This window comes from Maniola jurtina, chromosome 2 (assembly GCF_905333055.1).
Source record: "Maniola jurtina chromosome 2, ilManJurt1.1, whole genome shotgun sequence".
In the NCBI taxonomy this organism is placed as follows: Eukaryota; Metazoa; Arthropoda; class Insecta; order Lepidoptera; family Nymphalidae; genus Maniola; species Maniola jurtina.
The window spans coordinates 5,139,264-5,165,214 of record NC_060030.1 but is presented as its reverse complement, the minus strand read 5'-3'; the positions used below and the strand labels follow the sequence as shown (position 1 = coordinate 5,165,214).

Below are 25,951 nucleotides of genomic sequence, written 5' to 3'. Positions count from 1 at the left end.
ACATTGGACACAACAGACACGTCAGTGTCCATTGACGACTCAACCGCTGCAATTAGTATATCCATTTTGGATGTATTATCCATCGACCCCCCAGGGTCGGGGGGTCGAATCTCCATAACGTTGAAACTCAAACTATACTAAATTTAAAAACTTACCTATATATATACAGCTATCTACTATGAAAATGTCACTAAAACTACAATATTTACACTATAAAACAACACCAATCCCTTTCCAAATTAAATTTAAAAAATAAAGCAGAAAATTTTCCGTCCGTTAAGTACGCAGTTTCCCGCCCTTTTTTCTACACTTACCTTACATAGCATAGCAGCCTTGAAGATAATATTGTAGTCTTTGCCTTGAAGCACAGACCACAGACCAATAACATAAAGGACAGACCACGAATCGCTTAAGAAGGTTCCTTGTCACAGATCAGGGGCATCAGGGGGCACGGCAGTGCCTTTGCCAAGACGAATCCAGAGCCGTAAAGCAAGCATATTAAAAAAAATGTTCTAGTCTTGTCAATTTTCCATTCCATTTTCAAATCTATGGAAAACAAAGAACAAAGAGCATGTAATCACTACTGGAAAAGAGATTAGATTGAAGATTCTCCAATGATATTTATTCTCTTTGATTTCCTTGTTAGTAAACTTCGTAGGTTTCGTAGAAAACAAGTCTTTACTCATTTTGATATTGAATCAAATAATTCAGCTTATAGGCTTGGAGGAATAAATAGGTGAGATGTCTACAAACAAGTGTGTATACAAAAGTAAAGGCGATGATGAAGATTCAGACAGCTTGATGGCCCAGTGCTTTCCAATCAGCTCTGATGTGGAACTCAAGGAATTCCCGACAAACGGTGAAGAATACCTTCTGAAAGTTATTAAAGAAAGGGAAAAATATGCTGTCGTCTCAAAGTGTAATAAAGACTATTCTAAATTTGCCCGTAATCAGTCTCAATTTGTGAAAGAGGTAGGTATTCAGTCTTAATCCCCATGTATTTGATGACAAGATTTTCCCCAAAACAAGATTTTTAACAAATTTTTTTTCATTGCAGCTACCTCATGCTAAGGCACCAGATAATCTAAAACCTACTATAGAATGGCAAAACATTCAAGTTGCAGACTTTTCCGATGTCCGTATGGACATATCAAGGCTTTTAAACAAAAAATCTACCTGGCCAAAGAATATGAAGAAAATAAATATAGATAATAACACTGTTGTAGGATGGGAAAACTATTTTAAGAATAATGACCCAACTCTTTCCTATGTAATAGGAGTACCTCAGGCCCATTTAGACAAGGGCTTGGAAATACTAATAGAAATGCTAGATAAAGTTACACCAGGGGAAACAATAGATCATATAATAGGTAATTATGTACCTACATTAATGTTATTTTCATTATTAACATAGCTCTTATAACTATTTACATGTTATATTCTTAACACCCTTAAGTCTTGATGACTTGTCTAGGTGCTGCACATTCCTCTATATATTAATAACATGAAATATTATACAGATGAGACAACTACACCGAACAATAACAATATGTCGGTAGGAATATAAAATAAATAAATGGGAGGGTACCTACTTGGTTGCACAGTGCACAATCATAGGTATTTTGTGGCGCTCCACACCGAGGTGATGCTAACCAACTCGTTCGGACTCATTCCTTATACATTATATAATACTTATATATAACTTATGTTATCTGTTTTTTGCTTTCTCAAATATCTTGAAGCACAAACTAAAATGTTTTAATTTAAGTCATAGAAACTACAACCTCCCTGCTATGGGAGGTGCAACCAGTTTCTGCCAGGCTTCAGCCATGGCCCCCCCATCACCCTACGATTTGTTTTGAGTTTATGGTGGTATTATGGTGCTGTATAGAAACTGGTTACTCCAATTTCATCTTATACTGCAATGTCAGTTACCAACGTGTGATATTGCAATAAGGGTGATAGTAAGACAAAAAAAATGTACTATATTATAAATTAATATAAAAATTATAAATTGATTTTTTTCAGGTCAATGGATCTATGCATTCCTTGCTTGCACGAGACAGCCTCTTGTCTCAGACACAATTAGCATATTAAGAGATTTAGCCAGGAAATGTGCAGAAATCAGGTAATTTTCTTTTTTTTCTAGACTGATAAATAGCTTAAGGCAAACCGCAGTCATTTCTTTATACAAGCCTAGCCTAGAAGTGAAAAAAAAAGACTAAAACAACTTGTTCAGCTTATGAGTTTAAATTCTATTATTATTATTTTTTTGAAAATGAAAAGGACTACAGGGAATAGTACTTTTTTTTTCATGGTGACCATTTTGAATTTCTTATTATATTTTGTTGTAATAGCAGCAGTAAAATACACATTGTGTGAAAATTTCAACCCTCTACTTTAATAAGTAGAGGGTTGAAATTTTCAATGATAAAACAAAGGCTTGAGATCACGATGGATGGACAGCGGAGGCTTAGTAATAGGGTCCCGTTTCGGGTACGGAACCCTTTAAACATGTTTAGTGGTGAAAAGCGTAATGGAGCCTGCTTAAAAGAAATTTTAACATAACACTTTTACAACTTGTTTGTTTCAGATCTCATTTAAGTCCAGAAGACGAGAATTCGAAAGTCGCCGCAGCACCGTTAAATCTCTTCATATGTTTAGTATCTCGTTACTTCGGACAGTATGACTTGGCAGACTGAAGGACAATTCATATTTTGCGTGTTTTCCTGCTACTGTACGTACTGACAAAGTAACTGTAATGTTCTGAAAAAAATTTTTTTAATTGCAAAGAACAAAATCATATCACTGATTTATCAATTTTTTTATTTTAATTTAAAGCCCCTATTGAATGCAATAATCGATTATTATAGTCCATTTTTTAATCCCGGAGACCAAAATGACGTTTCGTGCAAAACGGCGAGACCAAAATGGCGTTTCTTACGGCTCTTTGACATTGATTTGGTGCAATCGGTACTTTCCGATAGTATATGTATGGGACAGTAAACCGATAGTACTTATATGTATGGGACAGTAAAATGTGTTGAAAATAAATGAATAAAATCATTTGAATTGAATAAAGTTTACATGCAGGAACTAATATGAAAAGAGTAACACTAGATTTGGATCTATCTTAGATATCCACACTGTCATTTGTATTTGTGCTTTACAGTATTGATTCAAATCTATGCATAATATTATAATTGTACCATTAGTGATGATAATAAAATCCACTTAGTCCTTATTTGCGTCAAAGTGCACTCCAGTGCAAGTGTTTGGAGTGTATAAACAGTCCTTGTGCGTTATTTGTAGAGATTCTGTCCACCATAACTTCCTGCAAATGGATCCAGTAAGTTTATTCTGGCCGAATAAACTCAAACTACTGGACGGATCGGGCTGAAAGCCATGCAGATAGCTATTAGGTATGACGTAGCCATCTGCTAAGAAAGGATTTTTCAAAATTGAACCCCTGAGGGGCTAAAATAGGCGTTGGAAACTTGTACAGTCCATGCGGACGAAGTCGCAGGAATAAGCTAGTATTTTAATAATGTGATTGATTTGTTGATCACATCTCTGCTCCGCTTCAGTGTACCAAAGTGTATTCAGTCACCCTAAAGCGGAAACCAAATAGAACGCTTGACGGTAACGAGTCACACGCACACGTGGCTGCGGCGGCGGCGCGGCCTAGAACTTGTTAGGAATATCTCGCACTCGCTCGAACACCCACACCCTGCTGACCCTGTGATGTCACGGCTGTGACATCACATCAATGTTGTGCATCTCTTTTCTATCATCTGATATTACTACAACTAGGCACCTGAAATAAATCTGCTTAAAAATAAATAAGTATATTTATAACTCTCTTTCTTACGCACAACAGACGGAAACGTTTAAGTGCGGAAACCAGCCCAGAAAGAAGAATAAGAACTCTCTTTCTTTGAATATTTGCGCAATGTAGGTACTTAGTACGCGTTTTGAAAGAAAATCAGTCGTCTAACCTATGAGGTATGCAAGCAAAAAAATTCAAAATATTTTAAACAATTTATTACTTAACATACAAAAATTAATTGGTAAATATTCATGGTTCCATATGGATCCAATGCATATTAAGTATGGAATATGGATTACCCAAAAATGGCGATTTTAGTTTTAGAACTCCAAGTCGTCAACGTCATAATGCACACCAACTTGCTTGCGCACGGTATCCATAAGTTTTGCTAGCACAAGAGACTCTTGATGGGACATTCGCGGTGATTCTATCAATCCTGAAAAATATTAACAAATGCAGTATTAAGTACCTAAGTACTTTCAGGCGGATTTCTGCATAATATATAAAGACGTTGTAGTTTTTGATTGATTGATTGATGATCGGCGCATATGATCAAACAAAATCGAGTAGGTAAGCAACCCACGATCGACATATTATTTGTAGATTGCTATGAATCGTTACTGTCGATCGATAGGCCATTTTGACGATCAATTTGCAGATTCCTTACTACGTTTATGGTTGATTCTCGTATTGATAGATCGCGGGTCAAATTGTCAGTAATTTTTCTGCGGCTTCAGAATCATAATATATTTTTGATGCAAGATATATTTTATGCTATGTACTTAAAGTAAGTTATTGAAAATGTAAATCACCTACCCTCTTTTATGCATCTCGCGGTTTCAAGAGCTTCATACACTAATCCGGCGCTGTTTACAAAGTTGTATTTGAGGCTCGACTTATGCAGAGGGAACTTTTCCACTTTGCCGTCGACGTGGGTGACAGTGTCGGGGAAGTGGAAAGGAGCCTCGAGCTGTGGAACAGAATCTAAATAATTATAAAAGGAAGAGCTGACCGACTGGCTGATCTATCAACTCACACCTCAAACTACTTGACGTCGGGCTGAGGCATGCAGATAGCTATTATGACGTAGACATCAACTAAGAAAGGATTAAGAGAGGAAAAGTAATGATGATTTATGAAACTATTCTCATCACCTTTTATCACTAAGTTGTGTGGAGGTCCGTTAGCTTAAACAAGGACTTGATGCATCCCATTTCATAAACCGGTGGCCGAAACGAAGTTGAGAGATAAAAAACCCTATGTATAAATTCGTAAAATAGTATTATAAAGGTACACACTGTAACTCTTCCAAGAGGACCAACGACAGTTGCTTTATTCCACAACTTCAATTTTGAATGTGCGTTAAGCACTGCTCGTCTTCCGCCAGCGTACTCCAAAATAACTGTGTCTACTAAATCAACTCCATCGTCATTCAATTCTCCAACTGCAGTCACTTTTATAGGTTCATCTTTGAATATGTATTGGGCCAATTGTAGCGTGTAAATTCCAAGGTCCAGGATAGCACTTCCACCCATTTCCTTTTTGCTAAGAAAGAGAGTTTAAGTTTGATACAGTGTAGTAATGAAATTAATAAAACATGATATTATAGTTTAAAGCAGTAATAACTTAGTGGTTAGACGTCTGCCTCTTATATGGGAGGTGGGGGTTCGATTCCGGGCACGCCTCTGACTTTTCGGAGTTACGAGCGTTTTAAGTTGGTAAATACCTAAAACACTTGCTTTAAGGATGAAAACATCGTGAAGAAACCTGCATGGTTCAGAGTTTTGCATAATTCTCAAAGTGTGCTAATTCAGCCAATGAGTTTTTATCCAGCGTGGTGGGCTATGGCCAAAACCCTCTGAGTCAATAACCGTGCGCAGTTGTGGGCCAGCAATGCGTTACCTAATCATTGTAATTTCTACTCACATCAATCTGTCAACTGTTAAAATTGATTCACCAAAGTTGGCTTCAAGGAATTGAGGCTCTCCCAGTTTTCCCGCCTGAATCTCTCTTTCCAAAGCGATGTAAGATGGTGAAAAGCGGGACCACACTGCTTCCATGAGGAAGAGTTTTTTATTTCTCGCAATGTTGATTAAACTTTGCGTTTGTTTAAAATTCAAACATAATGGTTTCTCGCAAAGAACATGTTTTCCCGATTCGAGGAATAGTTTAGTGAGGGGGTAATGGTCCGGATTAAGTGCACCGATGTAAACCACATCTGAAATGATTTGTTAAATTAGTTCGTGAGATTTATTAACCAACATAACATAAAACTGAGCGACGCCGCATCATTTGCGACAAAAATCTGCAAGCCCGCACATCGCTTCGCAAAAACTTACGAATAACTTCACGTCGGCATGTTTAGTTCTTACCTATTTGCAAATTACCTAACCAGTGAAACTCAATGTTTTTGTGATTTGCTAGATTTCTGTAAAAATATGTAGTTTCCAAGTTCACCATCAACCGATAAACGCCCACTACTGAACATAGGTGTCTTGTAGGGCCTTTACACGCCACGGTCTTGCGCCTCCTGAATCCAGCGGCTCCCTGCGACTCGTCTGATGTCGTCCGTCCACCTAGTGGGTGGTTTTCCAACTTCTTCCAAGCGCTTTCCAGTGCGAAATCGCCATTCCAGAACCTTGGGACCCCAACGTTTGGCAGGTAGGAAGGTCTTATAGCACAAGTAAAGGAATAAATCCGAAAACCGTGACAAAAAAAATTTAAAATGTGTTTCAATTTTCAAAGTAAGATAACTATACCAAGTGGGCTATCATATGAAAGGGCTTTATCTGTACATTCTAAAACAGATTTTTATTTATTTTTATGCATAATAGTTTTTGATTTATTGTGCAAAATACCCGAGTGCGGAACCCTCGGTGCGCGAGTCTGACTCGCACTTGGCCGGTTTTTCGAACTAGTGCCCTGCCCATTGCCACTTCAGTTTCGCCACCCACGGAGCTATGTCGGTTACTTTGGTTCTACTACGGATCTCCTCATTTCCGATTCTAATCCATTCTTATCATGTATAGAGTAACTCGAAGCATAGCTCTTTCCATCACTCGCTGAGTGACAGCTTTCTTATTCCAAGTTACATGAACTCAAAATATTTTGCATGAAGGTGTGACTCTTTGTTGGTGTAATTAAATGATACAGAAAGCCTAGGTTGAGGTTCCCTACCAATATCGTTGCTTTTGGCCATATCAGCGTAAGTGGCGAATACTTTAGGTATTCCATGGGTTTTGGCAAACTCTTCAGCTCTGGATTTGTCTCGAGCTGCGACTGCGGCTATCACCATGTCTCCTTTATCTGGATAACTGTTGACTGCGTTAACGAAATCATGGCTAATTTTGCCGGATGTAACAATGCCCCAACGAATCGTCATCTGCAAAAATACAATTACTTAATAAGGTACATAAATCTAAAATATAACTACTTACTTTGAGAAATATATATTTTTCTCTAATATCTAGAACCAATGTAGAACTAGGAATTTCCGGTTATAATGGTTTCTATTTTAATAAGTGGTACCTACTCGTATATACGATGGTAGGTAAGTAGGTAGGTACCTACTTCATAAATTCATACTGTCAGTGCTGTTAAACAGAGGTGTTGCTGTTAATTATTTTTTTTAAAGAATATTAGTCATTTTTTAATCATGAATAACATTCGCATTTCCCCTCCAACTAAGCGTAAAGCTTGTGCTAGGAGTGGGTACGACAATAGTGCAACGGGTGGGATTTGAACCGCCGACCTTTCGGATTTCAGTCCGCTCCTATAACCGTTGAGCTATTAAGGCTATAACTGATCTGTAGGTGCTGTTTAATCGCTATCGTGGTAGGTACCTACCCAATTATATCTCTATGGTACCCGCTCAAGACTCGTCACTCAAGAGGTTATAAATCAACCCTTAGGATTTCGATATTTCTTCTATAAGCGCTTAATGTATTATGTAACCTTAGACTCACTTCTTACCTTGACACTAGTGGTGTGAAACTTGACGAATTTAGAATTATTCCGTAAAATAAGCACCGGCGATTGGAGATTAAATAGGTACGTAAACCAAGGTCAGCGCTCATAAAACGAAACACAGACCACAAACACGTCTAATAGGCAATAGATTGCAGAATAAATGATTATTTATTATTATCTTTGACGAATAGTTCCAAGTCTTTGATTAGATATGTACCTATAGATTATTTATCGGAAACGAGTTACGCGATAGTACTACCTACTTATGTCTCTACATTTTAGATATTTTTAAAGCTAGATGTATAAATTGGTATAATTTTATTGATCGTAATTATTTATGTGCACCTAAGTACCTACCTAACTATCGATAAGGCCAAGTTAGAGTTATCTCTATAGATAGTGTCCTAGTGTGGCTAATTATTCGTACAGAATTTCAAAACTAAATTGACAGGTCTTAAATCTACCAAATACCAACCTGCAGTGGCGTTCTTTAATTACCAAGATGGTGCATGCCAAGCGTGAGCCCTATGGACCCATCCGCTACCTGTATTCCACAGCGGGCAATATGAAAAAAGGGATTAGACCTGCCATTTTGTTTTAGAGGACAATTATGAGATTTTACTTACTCAACAGAATTAGTCACATTGAAGAGATGGCCTATAGCCTTACTTTTACTATAACGAGAAATCTGGGTTGAATCTATACTAATAAATAAAATTGGAGTGTCTGTCTGTAATTTCGAAATAACTACAACATATTAAGGTCATATGGTTATTTGTACGATACTATAACTGAATCACACGTTTTTAAAATTTTTGTCTGTCTGTCTGTCTGTTTGAAAAGGCTAATCTTGGGAACGGCTGAACCGATTTTGACGGGATTTTCACAGACAAGTAGAGAATTGACCAGGGAGTAACATAGGCTACTTTTTTAACCGACTTTCAAAAAGGGAGTTGTGTTTTTCTACCTATGTACACCAAAATCTCCGAGATTTCTGAACCGATTTGCGTCATTTCTTTTTTAATCGATAGAGGAACTTTGCGACATTGTTTCATAAAAAATTTGGAGTCCAACTCCTCAATCCTGATGCTGCAGGGGATCTGACCAATCCACGCGGGCGAAGCTGCGGGCATCATGAGCTAGTTATAAATAAAACTGCATTGTAAGTAGGAAGGTGTGGCCTATGCATTTATCAGAAAAATTTTGATGCGCACTTAAAGGCACTCTTCTCGTACATTTTGTGGGGCAGACGTTTCGCTGAGGTTTCGGAGGACCGGGCTGGACTGGGCACTTCCTTGACACCGTCAGCGAGCGAATGGAAAACCTGCAGGGCGATTCAGAACGCTTCGATAACACACTGAACCTATTCGATTTGGTTTTGAATCTGGAAATCAGCGACATGTAGTGCTTGTATTATTTTTTATTTAATTCTATGAGTACAAGGCATCTCTGAATGAAAGTACAATACCAATACAATAAGGATACTTGTGTGTAAGTAGATATTCATGAAAAAGGCCGATCTCATTTTTTTTTTACTTCTAAAGAGTAGTTAGGTATAAAGTAAAACAAAATATTTTAGTAATGAACAATTTATTGCTAATTTATAATTTACAAAATAATATAATTAATTGATAAGTATTAACATGTTTAATCAATTTTGAGATTTTAAACACCACAGCCCAAAGACCATAAAAAAAGGAACATTACCAGAAAATTATTTATCTTTGTAAATAATACGTTTGTATTTTTTATTGGATTTCTTTAAAAATAAAAAGTTTGGTAAATTAAGAGTTACGCTTTATCTTGTCGATAGTCTCCATATTTCAAACGCATAGTAGGTAGTAGGTACCAGTAAAGGCCCCAACGCAACGTAAGCTGCGCTGCGCGACGCGGCTGATGTTGTACCCAGTATGCAAGTTTGTATGGAGCAAAACGCACTTGAGCGACGCGCGGCGCGACAAATAACATAGTGATTACATACTCTTTGAGATGAAGTTTGTATGGAGCGAGGCAATGCAGCGTCGCACAGCGCAGCGCAAATGCGTTTGGACCTTCAATATTATTAAAATCAATCAGAATTCAACAACGTAAATACTGACATAAAATGGACATAAACAACATTATTATTTTATTAATTTAAAAACCTGAAAATATGAACAAACAGAACAATTATTATTTAAAAAAGTCATACTGTAACAAATAAAATGCATTATCAAAACTGTATCTACATAATAAATAGAAAAAATATAACTACCACAACATTGAATTTATATAAAACTTAAAAGGATTTATGTAACTTAACTCTACATATAAAAAACCTATGTCTTTTGAAACGATATTCGTATACAAACATAAAATCACAGAGCTTATAAGCAATGTCTTAATATAAAATATTAAAAAAAAAAACATCCATTCTTAAATATTTAATAAATACGATCATATAAGTTTTTCATTCAGATGATATTGTGATGATAAAACGTACTATATATTTTAAGGAATATCATCCAAATCGGTAACTGAATAATTTAATGACCTTTAGATCATTATTAGAATAATATTCGAATAATACATTAACATTTGCTAATTTTTCTATTGTACCTATAGTTATTATAAACTTCTTTATGTCATATGCCAAACATTCTATGTTAAAAATATATATTTCTTTTACTACCTAATAGTTAGTAGAAACGCTAATTCCCGTTTAAAGATTCGACAGCGCTTATTACAGAGCCACCAACTGAAGGCTGTTTCGCTCATGGCGTTGTTTTAGTATTGCCCTCCTATCGTTCATTGGAGAAATTCGAGGAAATACTGTAGAAGTAGTAGGTATGTATACCGATGTAAAAAATTCGTAAAACGAAACGTTCAAATATACTTTTAATATAATAATTTAAAATGCTTAACAAACTTTTAAATATTTTATAAATGAGTTTAACAAGCTAGCAACATTATAAAAGCAAAATAATAATTCAAAATTTATAAGTATAGTGGAGAATTAATTTAGAACTCGTATAATATGGCATGTTTTAAAAAAAATCCCGTAGAGTACAGCAATTTTCAATATGGCAACCCAAAATTCATCAAACAATTTGGCGATAATACCAGAATGAACTACAATACTGCAGCACAGAACCACAGAACAAAATATAGTACTGCAGTGATTGCAGTCGAATGTCTTGAATGTCGAAACTCTTTTCACTGTTATGTTGGTGGCACTGTAAATTCAAATCTTGGTTTGACTGACTGGTGCGCGTTTTCATAATATAACAATATGTTTCACACCCATAGCGTCACAAAAAACAATGTAATCCATTTATGCTTTTATACTCGTCTATAAACATGGCAGACATTTTTGCATCGAAATAATATTTAGCTATATGTATCTATCTAGTTATTGAAAGGCCTCGACAAATGCTTGGTCCAGATCAGCGACCAAGTCCTCAGTGTCTTCTAGCCCGACTGACAGTCTTATCAACGAATCCGTGATGCCCAGTTCCACCCTCTGAGCCGCGGGAACTGAGGCGTGCGTCATCAGGGATCTGGAGTTGAAAAAATTTCACGATACAATAACTATTTTACTAGAAAAAAAAGAAAGAAAGAAAATAATCACTTTTTTCTTCAACTCAATCATTCAAATCAGACATTTCTAATATTGGATCTCATACCAAGGCATTATGTGCTTGAAAATCAATTATTATCAAAAGTTCAAAAGAATCCTTTACGTTATTTTAGAAAACTCATATTTATACTTTAACGAAAATTTAATTTATTTATAATAACTATGTAGAGGAAAAATCATTGAATGCACTTTTAATACATAATAGAAAACTCTAGGATGAATTTCTATACCTATTAGTAATTTACGCAGGTACTTAGCCATTATAAAGTTACTGAAATTCTAAAATTTTATTACTTACGGCAACTCAGCTAAGCTTTCGTACCCTCCCAAGCTCTCAGCCAGCGTGAACACTTTGAGGGAACTGAGGAACTTTCTAGATTCTTCGAGATCTCCAGAATGTCTGAAGCTGAACACGCCCGAGTGGCCCGTCATCTGTTTTCGCGCGATGTCGTATTGTGGGTGTGAAGGTAGACCTGAAACAATTTATAAAAACTAGATGATGTAGATTTTTTAAATCCCGTGAGAACTCTTTGGTTTTTGGGGATAAAAAAAGCCTTTGTCCACGAAGCGAGCTATGTCTGTACTAAGTAAATATTTACCGCAACTTGATCCATGCATCCATCCATTGGGTGGATGAGGAAGACGGAGGACCGTGTTTGGTGGCGCGCTCTTGAAAAGGCCTATGTCCAGCAGTAGACGCAATATACAGGCTGATGGTTTGGATTGGGACTTGATCCATACGGATTTAAGTATTTAAAAAATTCCATGGGAACTATTTGACTTTCCAAGAAAAAAAGTAGCCTATGTCCATCCCTGGGATGCAAGATACGTTTGTACCCATCAAAATCGATTAAACGGATGGGCCGTGAAAAATATAGCAGACAGACAGAAAAACACCTTCACATTATATATAGGTATTACTAAATGATGCTCGTGACTTAGTCTGCGGCGATTTCTGTTTTTTAATCCTGTGGGATCTCTGATTTTCCAGGATAAAAGTAGCCTGTATCCGTCCCCGCGATGCAAGCTATCTCTGTACCAAACATATCAGGCGGCCACAGCATCCCCGTGGTTTTAGGTTATTGTAAAATCCCCTGGGAACTTTATGATTTTCCAGGACAAAAATTGGCCTTTGTGCATTCCCAGGACGCAAGCTAGCTCTGTAGCTACATTTCGCTAAAATAGATTATTTCTGAGTGCCTATAGTTTTTTGATAAGAAGAACGATTGACAGTGGTTCATACGTGCCTAAAGCTTCGTATTTAGATTGATCGTATGCTTATGAGTTTATAAAGATATAAGTAATTAAATATTGATTCGAGCCGCACTCGATAACATTAATGAATTTCGCAATTTTTCATGGTCTTTAAACATTTTTATCACAAAATCTTAATTTTTTGCGGTCTTTATATAAATTTATCAAAATAACATTCTTATTATTTTTTTATCGCGGTCAGGTTAAATGTTAATAAAGATAAACAATAGCTGGTTACGTATAATAATGATTGGCGAAATCGTTTTATTTCGTGATAAATGTGAATTACGTTATTTTTGCATGATGCACGATGTTTAAGTATTTTGTCTTATCTATGTATTATTACCAAGGTCATGACCATGGTACATTCTTGATTACATGGTTATTTGCATAAAAGTACCTACCCGTAATTAGTAGGTAGTCGCTTTTGTTTTGTATTTTGTTATAGGTAGAGTAACGTTTGAATAAAATACTAATCTTAATCACTATATCGCATTAATATTATAAAAGCGAAATTTTCTATGTATATATTTCGGCGTAAAGTATGTGTGTACGGTAGAGTTGCTAGGACGGGCTAGGTAGATATTTCTTTTATAATAAAACTGTAATTGGACAATTTCTGCACATTAAACATATTTTGAAAATTGAAATTTAAGGAAGCATTACTATCGATAAAGACCCGAAAACGGTATTTTTTAATTGTTTGTCTATCTGTCTGCGCACGCTTCACGCAGAAACTACTACTACGAATTTGAACCGGAGAATACATACCTGGATGGTACACCTCAACGACCTTAGGATGTTCAACCAACCACTTTGCTACGACTAGGGAAGATTTCTTGTGCTGTTCCATTCTGAGGGCCAAGGTCTTCAGACTTCTGTTCACTAAGTAGCAGTCCATAGGTGACGGGACGATACCCATTGCTGAAAAAAAAATTATGAGTTTGCGTAATGATTAACTAGTCTATACAGACACACAGGGAAATAAACGTCGGGGCATATAACCGGTTGGAAATATATCGGTATAGACTTCTCAACACTTCTAAACAATGCATTTCACCCGTGCCACATCGCACTTCATCCCGCCTCTTTCCACTAGTACTTACATAGATAGGTACTGTACCCTATCTACGGAAAGAAGTTAGTATAGCGCTCTTTCTGTTACGTAATCCCATACAAAAGACACAGGCAAAAATCTCAATGGGCATTAACCATTTTGATCCACCATCCAAACACAAATACTAAGTTTTCAAAAAACATTAGAAATTCAATTAGAAAACATAGTTCCGTTTGTGATTGGTTGGTGACTCTTAAGGTAGATTCACATCAATTGGGTACACGTGACACATGCGTAGTGACGCGCATAAACCCCTAACACACCGGGTTACGCATACGTCCACGCTTTACGCAAGCGGTGTGCCATGTTTCATATAGTTCCATTCATTACAACGCAATGGTACGCGCTACGTCTACGCTTATGCAGCCTGTGTGAACGAGGTATTAGTTTTCAAAAATCATTCGAAATTCAATTAGAAAACATAATCCATTTGTGATTGGTTGGTGGCTCTACACTAGCGGCACGCTATGATGGCCGGTTTGACACATTACAATAGTGATGTGGAATGTCAATTTATTCTCGAACAAAAAACAATTAAGTTTTGTTTTTGTACCTGATTAAATAGGTTTAATAAAACAAAAATGTATATGTTTATTTAATTTATTTGAACGAACTGAATATTTGAACGAAAATGAATATACATACTTTATATGCACACAAGAAACATATGAATACAAAAGATACCAAAAAAGGTGCCACAAAAGGCCATAATTAATCAGATTCGTCCATACTACTATTTTCACTGTCGTCACTGCTATCATCACATACATTAATAATTATATGTTCGTTTTCTATAATATTATCTATTTTCACATCTCTTTCATAATCTTCCCTTATTAATTTAACAGTTCTATTCACAACCTTTTCCCAGTCTCCTTTAGTCACATGTTCACAAGCTTCTTCTAATAATTTTAGCATTTTTTTTGTGGTAAATGGGGGTTCTGTATTGTGTCTTGCAGCATATCCCTTAATTTGAGCCCACACCAACTCAATCGCATTATACTCACAATGGTAAGGCGGTAACCGTATAACTCTGTGCCCATGTTCTAATGCTATTTCGTCAATGACGTATCGGATCTTGGTTGGTTTGTTTTCTTTTAAAAGACGTACTAATTCCGCTTTTAACATATTCATGTTTGCATCTACGCCATTTTTACGAAGCAATGCGACGATATCAGCTTTCTTTTGGGATTGGGCAGGTGGCTTGTCAATTTGCATCGAGTGGTATGGGGCGTTGTCCATAATTATAATAGATGGTTCAGGGAGGCTACACAACATTGAGGTAAACCATTCAGTAAACTTTTCTCCATTCATGTCTTCATGATAGTCTCCAGTGGTTTTTGACGCAAAAGCCATGAGAGAACCTTCGACAAACCCGTTGATGGTTCCGGCGTGACAAATTATAAGTCGCGATCCTTTTCCTACAGGAACTTTGGAAGTAGATGCTGCTGTGTCATCGTTCCAAGAACGGCCTACAGTATGGTTAGCATTAAGCCATGTTTCATCCAAGAACACAACATTTTGCCAATTTTTGATTTCTTTCACTTGCCGTAAAAAAGTATACCTTGCCATCGCTATATCAAATCTTTCCATCAATATTTTGCGTTTGTTACATTTTTTGTATCGAAATCCAATGGTCTTCAAAATCTTCGTTAAAGAACTTTCCCCACCGAAGAATAATCCAGCTTCCTTCAGTGAATGCACCAACTTTTTTCTTGTTGGATACTCCTTCTGTAAATAGTAGCCGTAAACATGTCTTCGGATAGCATCGGCATCAAAGCTATCGATGCCTACGACTGGTTTTGCTCGTTTTCTCTTTTTTGGTGTGTGAAGTTTATTTTCTTCTGTGCCAGTCTCGCCATATTTTTTTTTAGTTATCCGTCTAACAGTTCGTTGTCCAATATTAAGCGCATCAGCTACGCGTTCAACCACTGACGTTATAGGTAAAATTGGCCCTCCATTTTGAGCTTCACGATCGAAATAGTTACGAAGACGTATTACGAACTCACGTGTCTGACTATTTAGAACAGTTCTCTGCGTACGTTCGGTCATATCGACGAAATCCACAACAAAGGGCTTGAACAGAGTCCAAATTAACGAGCAAGGGTTAACAGTAATGCAGTATCAATATTTGAAATCCAAAGCCAGGTCAAAACTATATCACAATCGCATTGCACTGACAGTTTATACTTTTCGAAGCAACGTCAATTCGAAACTGCTTTGTTTTGCATTGAGCATTGACGCGAGTTTGCCGGAGGTAGTAGTTGTGCTAGCCAGCGATCCTATGTGACGATCGTATTAGATTCCATTTTTAAAAATTTATTGATATTTTTTTGCGATTTCAGAGGTTTGTCCACATAGTGAAAATTGTTCATATTCACAAGTACATTCACCCCTTAAATGGTGCAAACTGATTTTTCTACACTTGTATACATTTAAGAAATCAATTTAATAAATAAATTTTGAGTCCTAAACCTAAAACTACATTCGATAAAATTTATGAATCTCTGCACATCACTATCGTCAATAAAGTAATACAATTATTTCCTTCAAAGTCGTTATCAATTAATACGGAACTTCATGAGCGGACAAACGTCAAACCGGCCATCATAGCGTGCCGCTAGTTTAAATGCTATACGCCCACTGAGATGTTTGCCTCTATTATTTGTATATGATAACGTACAGAGAGAGCGGTATTCTAACTTCTTTCCGCGGATAATTTATAGGTAGTGCATTCTTTCAAGTTTCGAGGTAGTCCAATTTTTATTGTTTTAAAAATCATAGTTTGATATTAATTTAGTGTGTAACGATGGGGCTTTTAACGATGGGGGTTGTATAGGTCACCTATACAAGCCCCTTCTTCTTTTCTTCTCTATGGCTCTTTGTACTGCGGCTTTGTGTTCCGCAATAATTCCGCCAATGTCGACTCAGTGGAGAAAACAACGTGGTAATTGCTTGTCGGTTTTTGGATTCCCCTTAAAAGTATCAGTTTAAAAAGTTTCACGGTGCATTCACACTAAATTACTCGTAGGCATTACGTCACAGCTCACGACCTACGTGGTAAGGAAGACTGGAAAATTATGAACAATCAGCATGATAATACGTTTTTCAATTGCAGGTAAGTAAGTATAAGGTAAAACATGACGTCAGGTAAAGTGAACCATGACGTAATATTTTGTCACAACCGTGCATTATATTGAAACAATGACATGCACATTTGTGTACGCATATACACGGGTGACGTGCGGGTGTGGAAATAATATTTTGCTAACTATTATTTGTCATAATTTATCTTGACCTTTCATGTAATGTGAGGTTCAGATTTCAGGCGCAAACAAGATGGATTTGAGGCGTACATTTCGTAGGTACCCAACGACCTTTCCATAGCTTACATTATTATGTAAACTTTTGGTGCTATATTTTTATTAAGTACATTAGGTAATTCTGTAATAATCGAAACTTTCATTTATATTCATATTTGCATCTTTATAACTCTGACTAAACATTTTTTTCTAAAATTACTTTTCCAAGCGTTATAATGAAAGTTAAAGTAGGTATAGCTGTAACTCAATAAAGAAGCGATAGCTTAGTAACAGTGGGTGCAGTGAACTGTGTACCCATTAAATTACTAAGGATTCTGTGGTAAGCTAGTAAGTCTCCAATTTCAAACCAAACATTGTTGCAATCCGACCCTTTGCTGTGGCCTGTTTTTCGTAACTCAGACATTTTAGAGAAGAAAAGTTCTATATCTTGGATACATTATACGTTATGTATGTTACGTTTGTTATCTTGCACGACTTGAAACCTTTTTTAGTACCTACTTCTTTTTGTTCTGAAACGTCTGACTCGATAATATTGACGTAATCATCACAGATAAGTAGAGGACTTTATGTGTACTGATCGAGGCTTCTTTTTATACAGAATTAATCTTGATTCCACGGGCAGAAAAACATTCAATGCCGACGAAATCACGCCTACCACCAATCTAAATACATACAGGAATAAAACGAAATGTCCCGACTCACTAACTCATCAGCAAGCTGAAATTTTCCACACAAATTTCTTTTATAACATAGACAACGAATAAGGCTGGATTTTTCGGAATTCCCACGGAAAAGAGAGTAAAGGTCGCTAGTCTCCAATAAATAAAGTCTGAAAATGCAAAAGTATATCATAAGAAAAATATTATTCCTACCGTTTTGCAGGAAGCGAAGTTTCTTCTCAAGTTCACTATCATTTAAAACAGTCGCTCCCATTATAACGTCGGAATGTCCATTCATGTACTTAGTTAAGGAGTACATGACCATGTCAGCGCCATGCTCCAACGGCCGCTGAAGGTACGAAGTTAGGAACGTATTGTCTACAACCACAATTATGTCCTTGTTGTAACTTTTGACTATCTTGGAGATTACTGCTATATCTGCTATTTTCAGGTTTGGATTCGTTGGAGTCTCTATCCATATCATCTAGAAACAAATAAAATACTATCAACTATCTTAACTAATTTTATATAACTTTGTTTTTAAGTCTATTCTGTATTTTTTACCCGACTGCGGCAAAGCCAAAAGGAAGGGTTATAATTTTTTATTCTTTGTCATAGTATAGTATTTTAGTCTTTGTCATAAGCAATAAAGATGTTTAAATAAATAAACTATCAAGTGAGTTCATTGATCAACTAAAGAAAATAAAAATTTAGCTCATAAATCTTATTTTTGCTTTTTAATTTGACTTAACAATAAACAATTAACCATACTTAAATAGCGATAAAAAAATGAGCACATTTTGTTCAATTTGATTGATTGTTCATTCACTGATTTAACCTATTTGTTATGCACGAGAAAACGAGAAAAGTTATTAGTTTAGGTACTGAAAGGCGTGAACTGATAAGAAGAATAAGGCAATAGCACGCAATAACTACGAATTTGTTAGTAGATCCAAATGTTTAGGAGGTAACAAAAACTATGTGGTTTGGAAAACTGTATTTCAAAACTCAGAATAATTCTGAAACCCAGGTAAAAACAGGCTTTTTTTCAGTTGTTCGACATACATAAGTACTAGTACGGTCAATTAAAGCTAACTAAGCGTAAAGTTTGTGCATGAGTGCGTACAAGTACAAAGATGGGGTCCTTTCGTATTTCAGTCCATCCCAGACCATTGATCTATTGAGGCTAAATTGATGATGATGAAATTAGATCGCGTTTCTATGGAATCTAACCTCTATCTATCTAATTGATGTATTAATTAAACGAAACGGGAGCCGGCATTAGATGCAATCATTAATGTCTTTGATGGGGACAATTTAGGTCATTTGTCCCTAATGAGTATTTAATTAGTTCAATAGCTGGGATAGTTTTTGGGACACCGAATGAGCGATGGAGTAATGGACAGAGAACGAAAAGGAAACAAAAATAGAACCGTCGACGAAACTATTACGCAATCAAGAGTAAAGATTAAAGGGAGACTACTTTTAACGCTGCTTTAAAGCGCCGGACTGCAAATGCTTATTCAATATGGCAAATTGAACATTTGAAAAGAGCAATCGCCGAGTTTCTTGCTGGTTCTTCTGGGTAGGTACGGCATTCTGAACCAGCGGTCAATCAGGTAATTCAACGATTTAAAATCACTTGTAAAAGTTTATTTGAATAGATTCTATTCTATTCTAACACCGGACAATCAAACATTTTGTAAAGGATTTCAGGCTACCAACTACTTAGACATGGCCTTTGCTACTCTATTTTCGAGGCAAACATATTTTGTCGTCTTTTGACTGTACACTTAGATATACGTAATACGTAATGAAAAAATTAACTCTAATGATAACTAACTCGCGCTAGCAATGTGATATTGCGATTTTCAATGTCATTTCAATTTGCAGAATTGACAATCATTTAACTCCAAAGACACTTGCTTTGAGATCATAATTTGGCAAACGTTGGCAGGTTGTAGCAGACGTAAACTGTTATTCATAGTCCCTAAAAATGACTTCTCACGTGCCATTTTAACTCTATGGGTCAACTGTCATGTTGGGTTCACCTTTACAATAAAGACTAAAATCGTACTTTTGTCACATAAAGTTAAAATAGCGCATGAGAAGCCATTTTTAGGGTTCCGTACCTCAAAAGGAAAAACGGAACCCTTATAGGATCACTTTGTTGTCTGTCTGTCTGTTTGTCCGTCCGTCCGTCCGTCGTGTCTGTCAAGAAACCTATAGGGTACTTTCCGTTGACCTAGAATCATGAAAGGCAGGTAGGTAGGTCTTATAGCACACGTACAGGAATAAATCTGAAAACCGCGAATTTGTGGTCACATCATTAAAAAAAAATTAAAATATGTTTTAATTTTCAAAGTAAGATTTGATACATACCAAGTGGTGTACGATACCAAGTGCGGTATCATATGAAAGGGCTTTACCTGTACATTCTAAAACAGATTTATTTTTATTTTTATGCATAATAGTTTTTAATTTATCGTGCAAAATGTTGGAAAAAATACCCGAGTACGGAACCCTCAGTGCGCGAGTCTGACTCGCACTTGACCGGTTTTTTACGCATTATATCTCCTGAACCCGCAGGTTCAAGTATATAATTACGAGAAGTATCGTTCCGATAAGAACAAAGGTGACATTATTTTGCAATATTATTTTGACATTGGTATCAAATTATTTGCAATCAATATTTACCGAAGTGCTTTTATCTATACCTACCTTCTTTTTGATAAGTAGGTATATTATGAAAAAGAGGCTTATCATTTTGTACAATCGTAATGCAATTATAATACGAAATAACACCTAGGAGTACGATAACGGCTGTTATAGTTACATGGATTACTAAACATCGATAAGAAAATTAAATATGAATACAATATGAAAGGATGTCGCAATTACCATAAGCTATTGTGTAGAAACTCATGTTTTTATGTATTTAAGTATATTTCTTTTGTATTGCACCTATTTCTATTTTAAACAGGAAATGGGTGTAAAGACAACTCACCTTAGTGTTTTTTCGAATTGATTTGTCGATCAATTCTGTTTTAGTAAAGTCAAGAAAAGATGTTTCTATTCCGAATCGTTCCACCACTTGTCTGTAATAAAAAAAATCATATAAATTAATAAACGCCAAGGTAGAAGAGTTCAAGCTACCTATCTTTTTACTTTCATCATAATCGGGTTAGTCTGGTCTGTCAGTGATTTCAAAATATCGCCTTAAAAATACTATATCATATACCATATTTAATCGCTTTTCTACCGCTGCAGTGCATCGATGCTGCAGTGTCATTAGCAGAGGACCCAACAAGGGTGTCAAGTAGACTTGCAACGAATAGTATATTCGGCAGTATACCGAATACCGAATATTCGGCGAGGCCCCTGACCGAATAGCCGAATATTCGGCAAAAGTATTCGGCCGGATTTTAGCGCCAAAAACTTGTACAGACGTGATTGTTTCGCGCTCCTTTGTTTTGTTCTAATGTACTCATCGCTCTGAAGTTGGGATGGTCTACGAGAAAAAAAGAAGTTAACTACTTCCTAAAAATGCAGAAAAGTTAATCTTTTTGCACCATAACCTTCCCCTTCTAAATTTAGATTATGAAAATAATTCAAATGCATAGAAAAATTCTTAACTTGTTTAATACAGAAAATGATTAAATTATGTACCTGTTTTATGTAACAATGACTACTTAATAAATGATTATAAAAGAAATGAGAACCTTACCCTTCTAAATTTTGATTACCACAATAATTCAAATACATAGAATCCTCCATTTTTCCAATTCAGAAGATGATTATGTACCTGTGTTATGCACCAATGACTACTTAAATGAATATAACAGAAATGAAAATATGAATATATACGTAATCAATCGATTTTAATTTTTCATTTTACCAATTATTTCTCTACGATAAAATATATTATTTAAGTATTCGGTATTCGGCCGAATAATATGTAGATATTCGGTATTCGGCCGAATATAATAAAAGCAGCCGAATAGGCCGAATACCGAATAGTAACCGAATATTCGTTGCAAGTCTAGTGTCAAGTTTTTAAATAGGCTACGCCAGAATGCTTGCTCCGTCGCCCCTGCATTCGCGAGTTTATGGCTTCGCGCTTTACAAAAACACTCTAGGAGTAGGGATGCTCGCATTTTATTCTGGATCACGTTCGACCTAATTTGACTTTATGATGAATTCCAGCGACAAACCTTACCACTGTCACAATCCCACTAACGGCACTGCAACCAGCATTATTATGTTGCCGTCAAGTCTTACGGGAATAGAGTCCAAAGTGATGAGGTACATCGAACGGCAACGCATACACTTCCATAAAAAAAATCTAAACCCACACGGACGAAGTTTCCAGTTTAATAATGGTGTTAGCCACTTACCTGAACAATCTGTTTGTTCCGCCATAAATATCGTCTGAGGATATAATGTGGTCTCCCTTGCTCAGCAGGCCTACTATGCTCGTCGTGGCTCCGAGACCAGAAGCAAATGTGAGGCCATATTTGCCACCATCGAGCGCCGCTATGCACTCCTCGAGAGTGTTTCTTGTTGGGTTACCAGATCTGCCATATTCAAAACCCTAAAAATTTGTCTTTTTCATAATTTTTCCAAAACATTTTTTTTTAATATATAAATAGCAAGCAAATGAGCAGGACTTAAATGACGACAACAAAAATATTAGTTGCCGTTCCAAATGCCTAGTCATTCAAATTGCCTTATCGTCTGCTGATGTCAGCAGCTTAGTCCGTTTGGATTCAGGTTATTAAAATCCTATTGGAACCCTCAGATTTTCCGGCATAAAAAGTAGCCTATGTCACTCTCAAGGTAATTACTTATTATATAATATCCATACAAAAAATATCACGCCGATCCGTTACTTCGTTGCGGCGTGATTGAAGGACTAACCAACAGACCAATAAACCATCACACTTTAGCATTTATAAGTAATATAGGTACTAGATAGTATTGAAATGTTGGATGATGACACATTAGCGCTTGACAGAGGAAACGTGAACCAAAATGGAAATTATACAAATTCCTAAGTTCATTACAGCGAGGAATCGAATTCGGACCTCCCACATACTTTTAACAACAACAACCAGTATGCATTACAGAGCCAGAAATGCCATCGAACTTAGTAAAACCAACCAAGTGCAAATCAGACTCGCGCACCAAAGGTTCCCTACTCTGGCATTTTTCCGACATTTTGCACGATAAATCAAAAACTATTATGTATAAACATAAATAAAAGTCTGTTTTAGAACGTACAGATAAAGCCCTTTCAGTATGATACTCCATTTGGTATAGTCATCTTACTTTGAAAATTGAAACACATTTTAATTTTTTTTTTGTGATGTAACCACAAATTCACGATTTTCGGATTTTTTCCTTTATTTGTGCTATAAGAACTACCTACCAGCCGAATTTCATGATTCTAGGTCAACGGAAAGTACCCTATAGGTTTTCTTGATAGACACGGACAGACAAAGTGATCCCATAAGGGTTTCGTTTTTCCTTTTGAGGTACAGAACTCTAAAAAGTATAAGTAAAAGTAATATTTTCCATACTGTATGTTCGGCGGGTGCAGGCTGCTTGAACGTGGTTGATGTGACGATGGGTGGGACGACAGCTGCAGAGTTCCACTTGTCTGGATCTTGGCCAACGTGGATCGCGATTGTTGCGTAGCCGGGTTTTTGTTTCAGAAATCCTTGGTTGGCCATCTGTACTAATTGAAAGAAATTACTATAATCATTATTATAAATTGAAACAGATTATTAATGATGAGCTGAGGATGCTCATTTTTAACTAATTTTATTTTTTTGTATGTTTGTTAGATTTCTCTGATATCTTCGATATTTATGATGAATATCTTCAGAGATGGAGAACAAAACTCCTAAATGGATAAGAGTAAATAGCTCGCGATTAGTGTAATAGCTTAGTAAACAGTAGGTTTTTAACTAGGCATAGCATATTTTAATACAGTAGGGCCACTACAAAATTGCAAAATAAAAAAATTTAAGAAAAAAATAATATAGTGTCCGGTAAAATATATGGCGCCGCTGCGCTTAATTCCTCGCGAGAGCCAGGTGCAGCTGTGTATGCGAGCTATTTTTAGCCATGTTAATCATGACTAATATTCCCCTTTCCCCTCCAACTAAGCGCAAAGCTGTATTAGGAGTAGGTACTACAATAGTGCAACAGGTGGGGTTTGAACCGCCAACCTTTTAGAATTCAGTCGGCTCCTCAACCCGTTGAGCTATTGAGGCTTATATTATTATTTCTGAACTAGCTTTGGTCTAGTGGCTAACTTACTTGTTTTTTTTTTATTCAAAAACAAGTTAGCCCTTGACTGCAATTTCACCTTGTCTAAGTAATGATGCAGTCTAAGATGGAATTGGGCTAACCTGGAAAGGATATGCCAGTTTCATCAGAAATTTAGAAATTATACATTCCAGCTGGGAATCGCACCTGGGACCTCCCACTAATAAGACTGCAGGGCTTACCATTGCGTTAGGGAGGCCGGTAAAACTGTAACTACCTGTGGATTAGTCTGTGGCTGTAGATTAGGCTTAAAAGTTATTGTGTTTTCCGTCTAGAAATATGTATGTACTTTTTAGTGGGGAAATTGGCAGTTGCAACTTGACCCTCGTATTTCGCAAAATGCATCAAGTTATACCGAGAGATTAGGTGCAGGACCATCTGCATCCATTATCTCATTGGTTGTATCAGTTGCTGTCCCTTCAGACTATGAGGGTGAAAGAATAGAGATAGATTGATCATTATTATTGTTACTTAACTCCTTTTAATTTTTTAAATTTTTAATAATGTTCTTATTATTATCACAATAAAAATATTGAGTATAAAATATTAACTTCAAGTTCAATATACCATAACAAATTACAAATTATTAATATGGCATATGCATATTTTAACCTAAGTTCAAGTAATTAAATCACTACCTGACCTAATTGCTATTAGAACTAGGAAACGAAGGGCAAATTCCAATAACTAAACTTCGAACTGCAATCATTATTCCTTACTTACTTACTTTCCTTTTTAATTTTATGCTATGCTCAAGCATAAAATGCATGGAAGAATGAAATTATTTAGTTACTCCATTTTGTGATTTCTAAATATACATATTATAAAAGGAAAAGATGACTGACTGATCTAACGCACCCTAAGGGAGTAAAAAAGGGATTTGAAATTTATGTAGTCCACGCGGATGAAGTCGCAGGAACAAGCTAGTATCTAATTAGCATGCTAACAAAAACAGTATGTTCTATTTTTGATAAATAAATATCTTTAAACCGAAATTGAAGTACAATTAATATTTATTCTAAAAGAGATATTAGAAGTATTTTTTATTTATTTTAATTTTTGATTTTAGTGCAATAATCCTCTATTTCTGTTCTGTTTGGTAAGTACTTATAATGTTAAATTATAAAATACATACCTTTTGTAATAATAATAATATCACTTCAGGAAAATTCTTTTCAATTTAATTATGCTAAAAGCAAAGCACCGGCGAAATAACCTTAAAACAATAAACAGCAAGCCACTCGCGATACCGGACAAAGTGAAACTAAATAATTATCGAAAATGGAAGGAACAATGAAATAGCGACAAGACGTGATGATGAAATAAAAGCAAAGAATTTCTTTCAAGATTTCTTTGCCGCGCTCTGCTCAATCTCGACAGTCGACACTTGATCGGTTTTTGCTTTGCTGTCACCAATCATCATGTCACTGTCAAATGTCACCCTGGCCAGCTGTTTTTGTCTCGAAAAGTTGGCTATATTGTTAGTGTTGTCAACGTTACAACTAATAGTGCCCAAATTCCTATACAATATCTAGGGTTCCGCATTTGAAGGGTGCCAACGGGACCTTGTTATTGAGACTTCGCTGTCTGTGTGCCTGTCCCACATTGAATATACGGGTTAGTCTGTCTGTCAGTGGGCTGTATCTCATAAACTGTAATAGGCAAAGCGCTGAAAGTTTCACAGATATGTTTCTGTTATCGCTATAACAACAAATAATAATAATTTCAATTTGGCTGCCATATAAATAAAAAAAATAAAGAAGTACCTATCTTGTACGACGCGATGGTTCGGAACCACAATATTATAAATTTATAAATTGGTAACATTATAAAGAAATGCAAAAT

The 25,951-nt window shown here is 36.0% G+C and overlaps 3 protein-coding genes across 5 annotated transcripts; 1 reads left to right on the top strand and 2 right to left on the bottom strand.

Moving 5' to 3' along the window:
- Nucleotides 1–544: 544 nt before the first annotated feature.
- Nucleotides 545–2,812, top strand: LOC123872485 (gem-associated protein 2-like). Its single transcript, XM_045916781.1, has 4 exons — nt 545–972; nt 1,058–1,370; nt 2,029–2,128; nt 2,594–2,812. Exons 1-4 carry the CDS (start codon nt 742–744, stop codon nt 2,700–2,702), a joined length of 753 nt encoding a protein of 250 aa, XP_045772737.1. The 5' UTR covers nt 545–741; the 3' UTR covers nt 2,703–2,812.
- Nucleotides 2,813–4,027: 1,215 nt separating this feature from the next.
- On the bottom strand, nt 4,028–7,975 carry LOC123877276 (trans-1,2-dihydrobenzene-1,2-diol dehydrogenase-like). Its single transcript, XM_045923901.1, has 6 exons — nt 7,802–7,975; nt 7,007–7,211; nt 5,756–6,047; nt 5,128–5,374; nt 4,646–4,799; nt 4,028–4,265 (listed from the first exon to the last, which is right to left on the bottom strand). The coding sequence occupies exons 2-6, from the start codon at nt 7,209–7,211 to the stop codon at nt 4,150–4,152; spliced, it is 1,014 nt and encodes a 337-aa protein (XP_045779857.1). The 5' UTR covers nt 7,802–7,975; the 3' UTR covers nt 4,028–4,149.
- Nucleotides 7,976–9,430: 1,455 nt separating this feature from the next.
- On the bottom strand, nt 9,431–25,518 carry LOC123877269 (cystathionine gamma-lyase). Of its 3 annotated transcripts, XM_045923872.1 has the most exons (9): nt 25,242–25,518; nt 23,353–23,505; nt 22,168–22,364; nt 20,778–20,868; nt 17,984–18,254; nt 13,443–13,595; nt 11,716–11,890; nt 11,155–11,337; nt 9,431–11,113 (listed from the first exon to the last, which is right to left on the bottom strand). In XM_045923872.1, exons 2-8 carry the CDS (start codon nt 23,503–23,505, stop codon nt 11,190–11,192), a joined length of 1,188 nt encoding a protein of 395 aa, XP_045779828.1. In that variant the 5' UTR covers nt 25,242–25,518; the 3' UTR covers nt 9,431–11,113; nt 11,155–11,189. The 3 variants fall into 3 exon arrangements, with proteins under 3 accessions (XP_045779828.1, XP_045779817.1, XP_045779806.1); XM_045923861.1 differs by having other exon boundaries at nt 9,431–11,337; nt 23,353–23,510; XM_045923850.1 differs by having other exon boundaries at nt 9,431–11,337.
- Nucleotides 25,519–25,951: the final 433 nt, after the last annotated feature.

Coding starts and splice junctions, on each gene's coding strand:
- LOC123877276 (XM_045923901.1), bottom strand. CDS start 7,211: ATGACGATTCGTTGGGGCATTGTTACATCCGGCAAAATTAGCCATGAT. Junction 6,048..7,006: donor GGCCAAAAGCAACGATATTG/GTAGGGAACCTC, acceptor AAATCATTTCAG/ATGTGGTTTACATCGGTGCA. Junction 4,800..5,127: donor GTCCTCTTGGAAGAGTTACA/GTGTGTACCTTT, acceptor TCTGTTCCACAG/CTCGAGGCTCCTTTCCACTT.
- LOC123877269 (XM_045923861.1), bottom strand. CDS start 23,505: ATGGCCAACCAAGGATTTCTGAAACAAAAACCCGGCTACGCAACAATC. Junction 22,365..23,352: donor CTGCACCCGCCGAACATACA/GTATGGAAAATA, acceptor ACAAATTTTTAG/GGTTTTGAATATGGCAGATC. Junction 20,869..22,167: donor GGAACAAACAGATTGTTCAG/GTAAGTGGCTAA, acceptor TTTTTATTACAG/ACAAGTGGTGGAACGATTCG.
- LOC123872485 (XM_045916781.1), top strand. CDS start 742: ATGTCTACAAACAAGTGTGTATACAAAAGTAAAGGCGATGATGAAGAT. Junction 973..1,057: donor AGTCTCAATTTGTGAAAGAG/GTAGGTATTCAG, acceptor TTTTCATTGCAG/CTACCTCATGCTAAGGCACC. Junction 1,371..2,028: donor AACAATAGATCATATAATAG/GTAATTATGTAC, acceptor GATTTTTTTCAG/GTCAATGGATCTATGCATTC.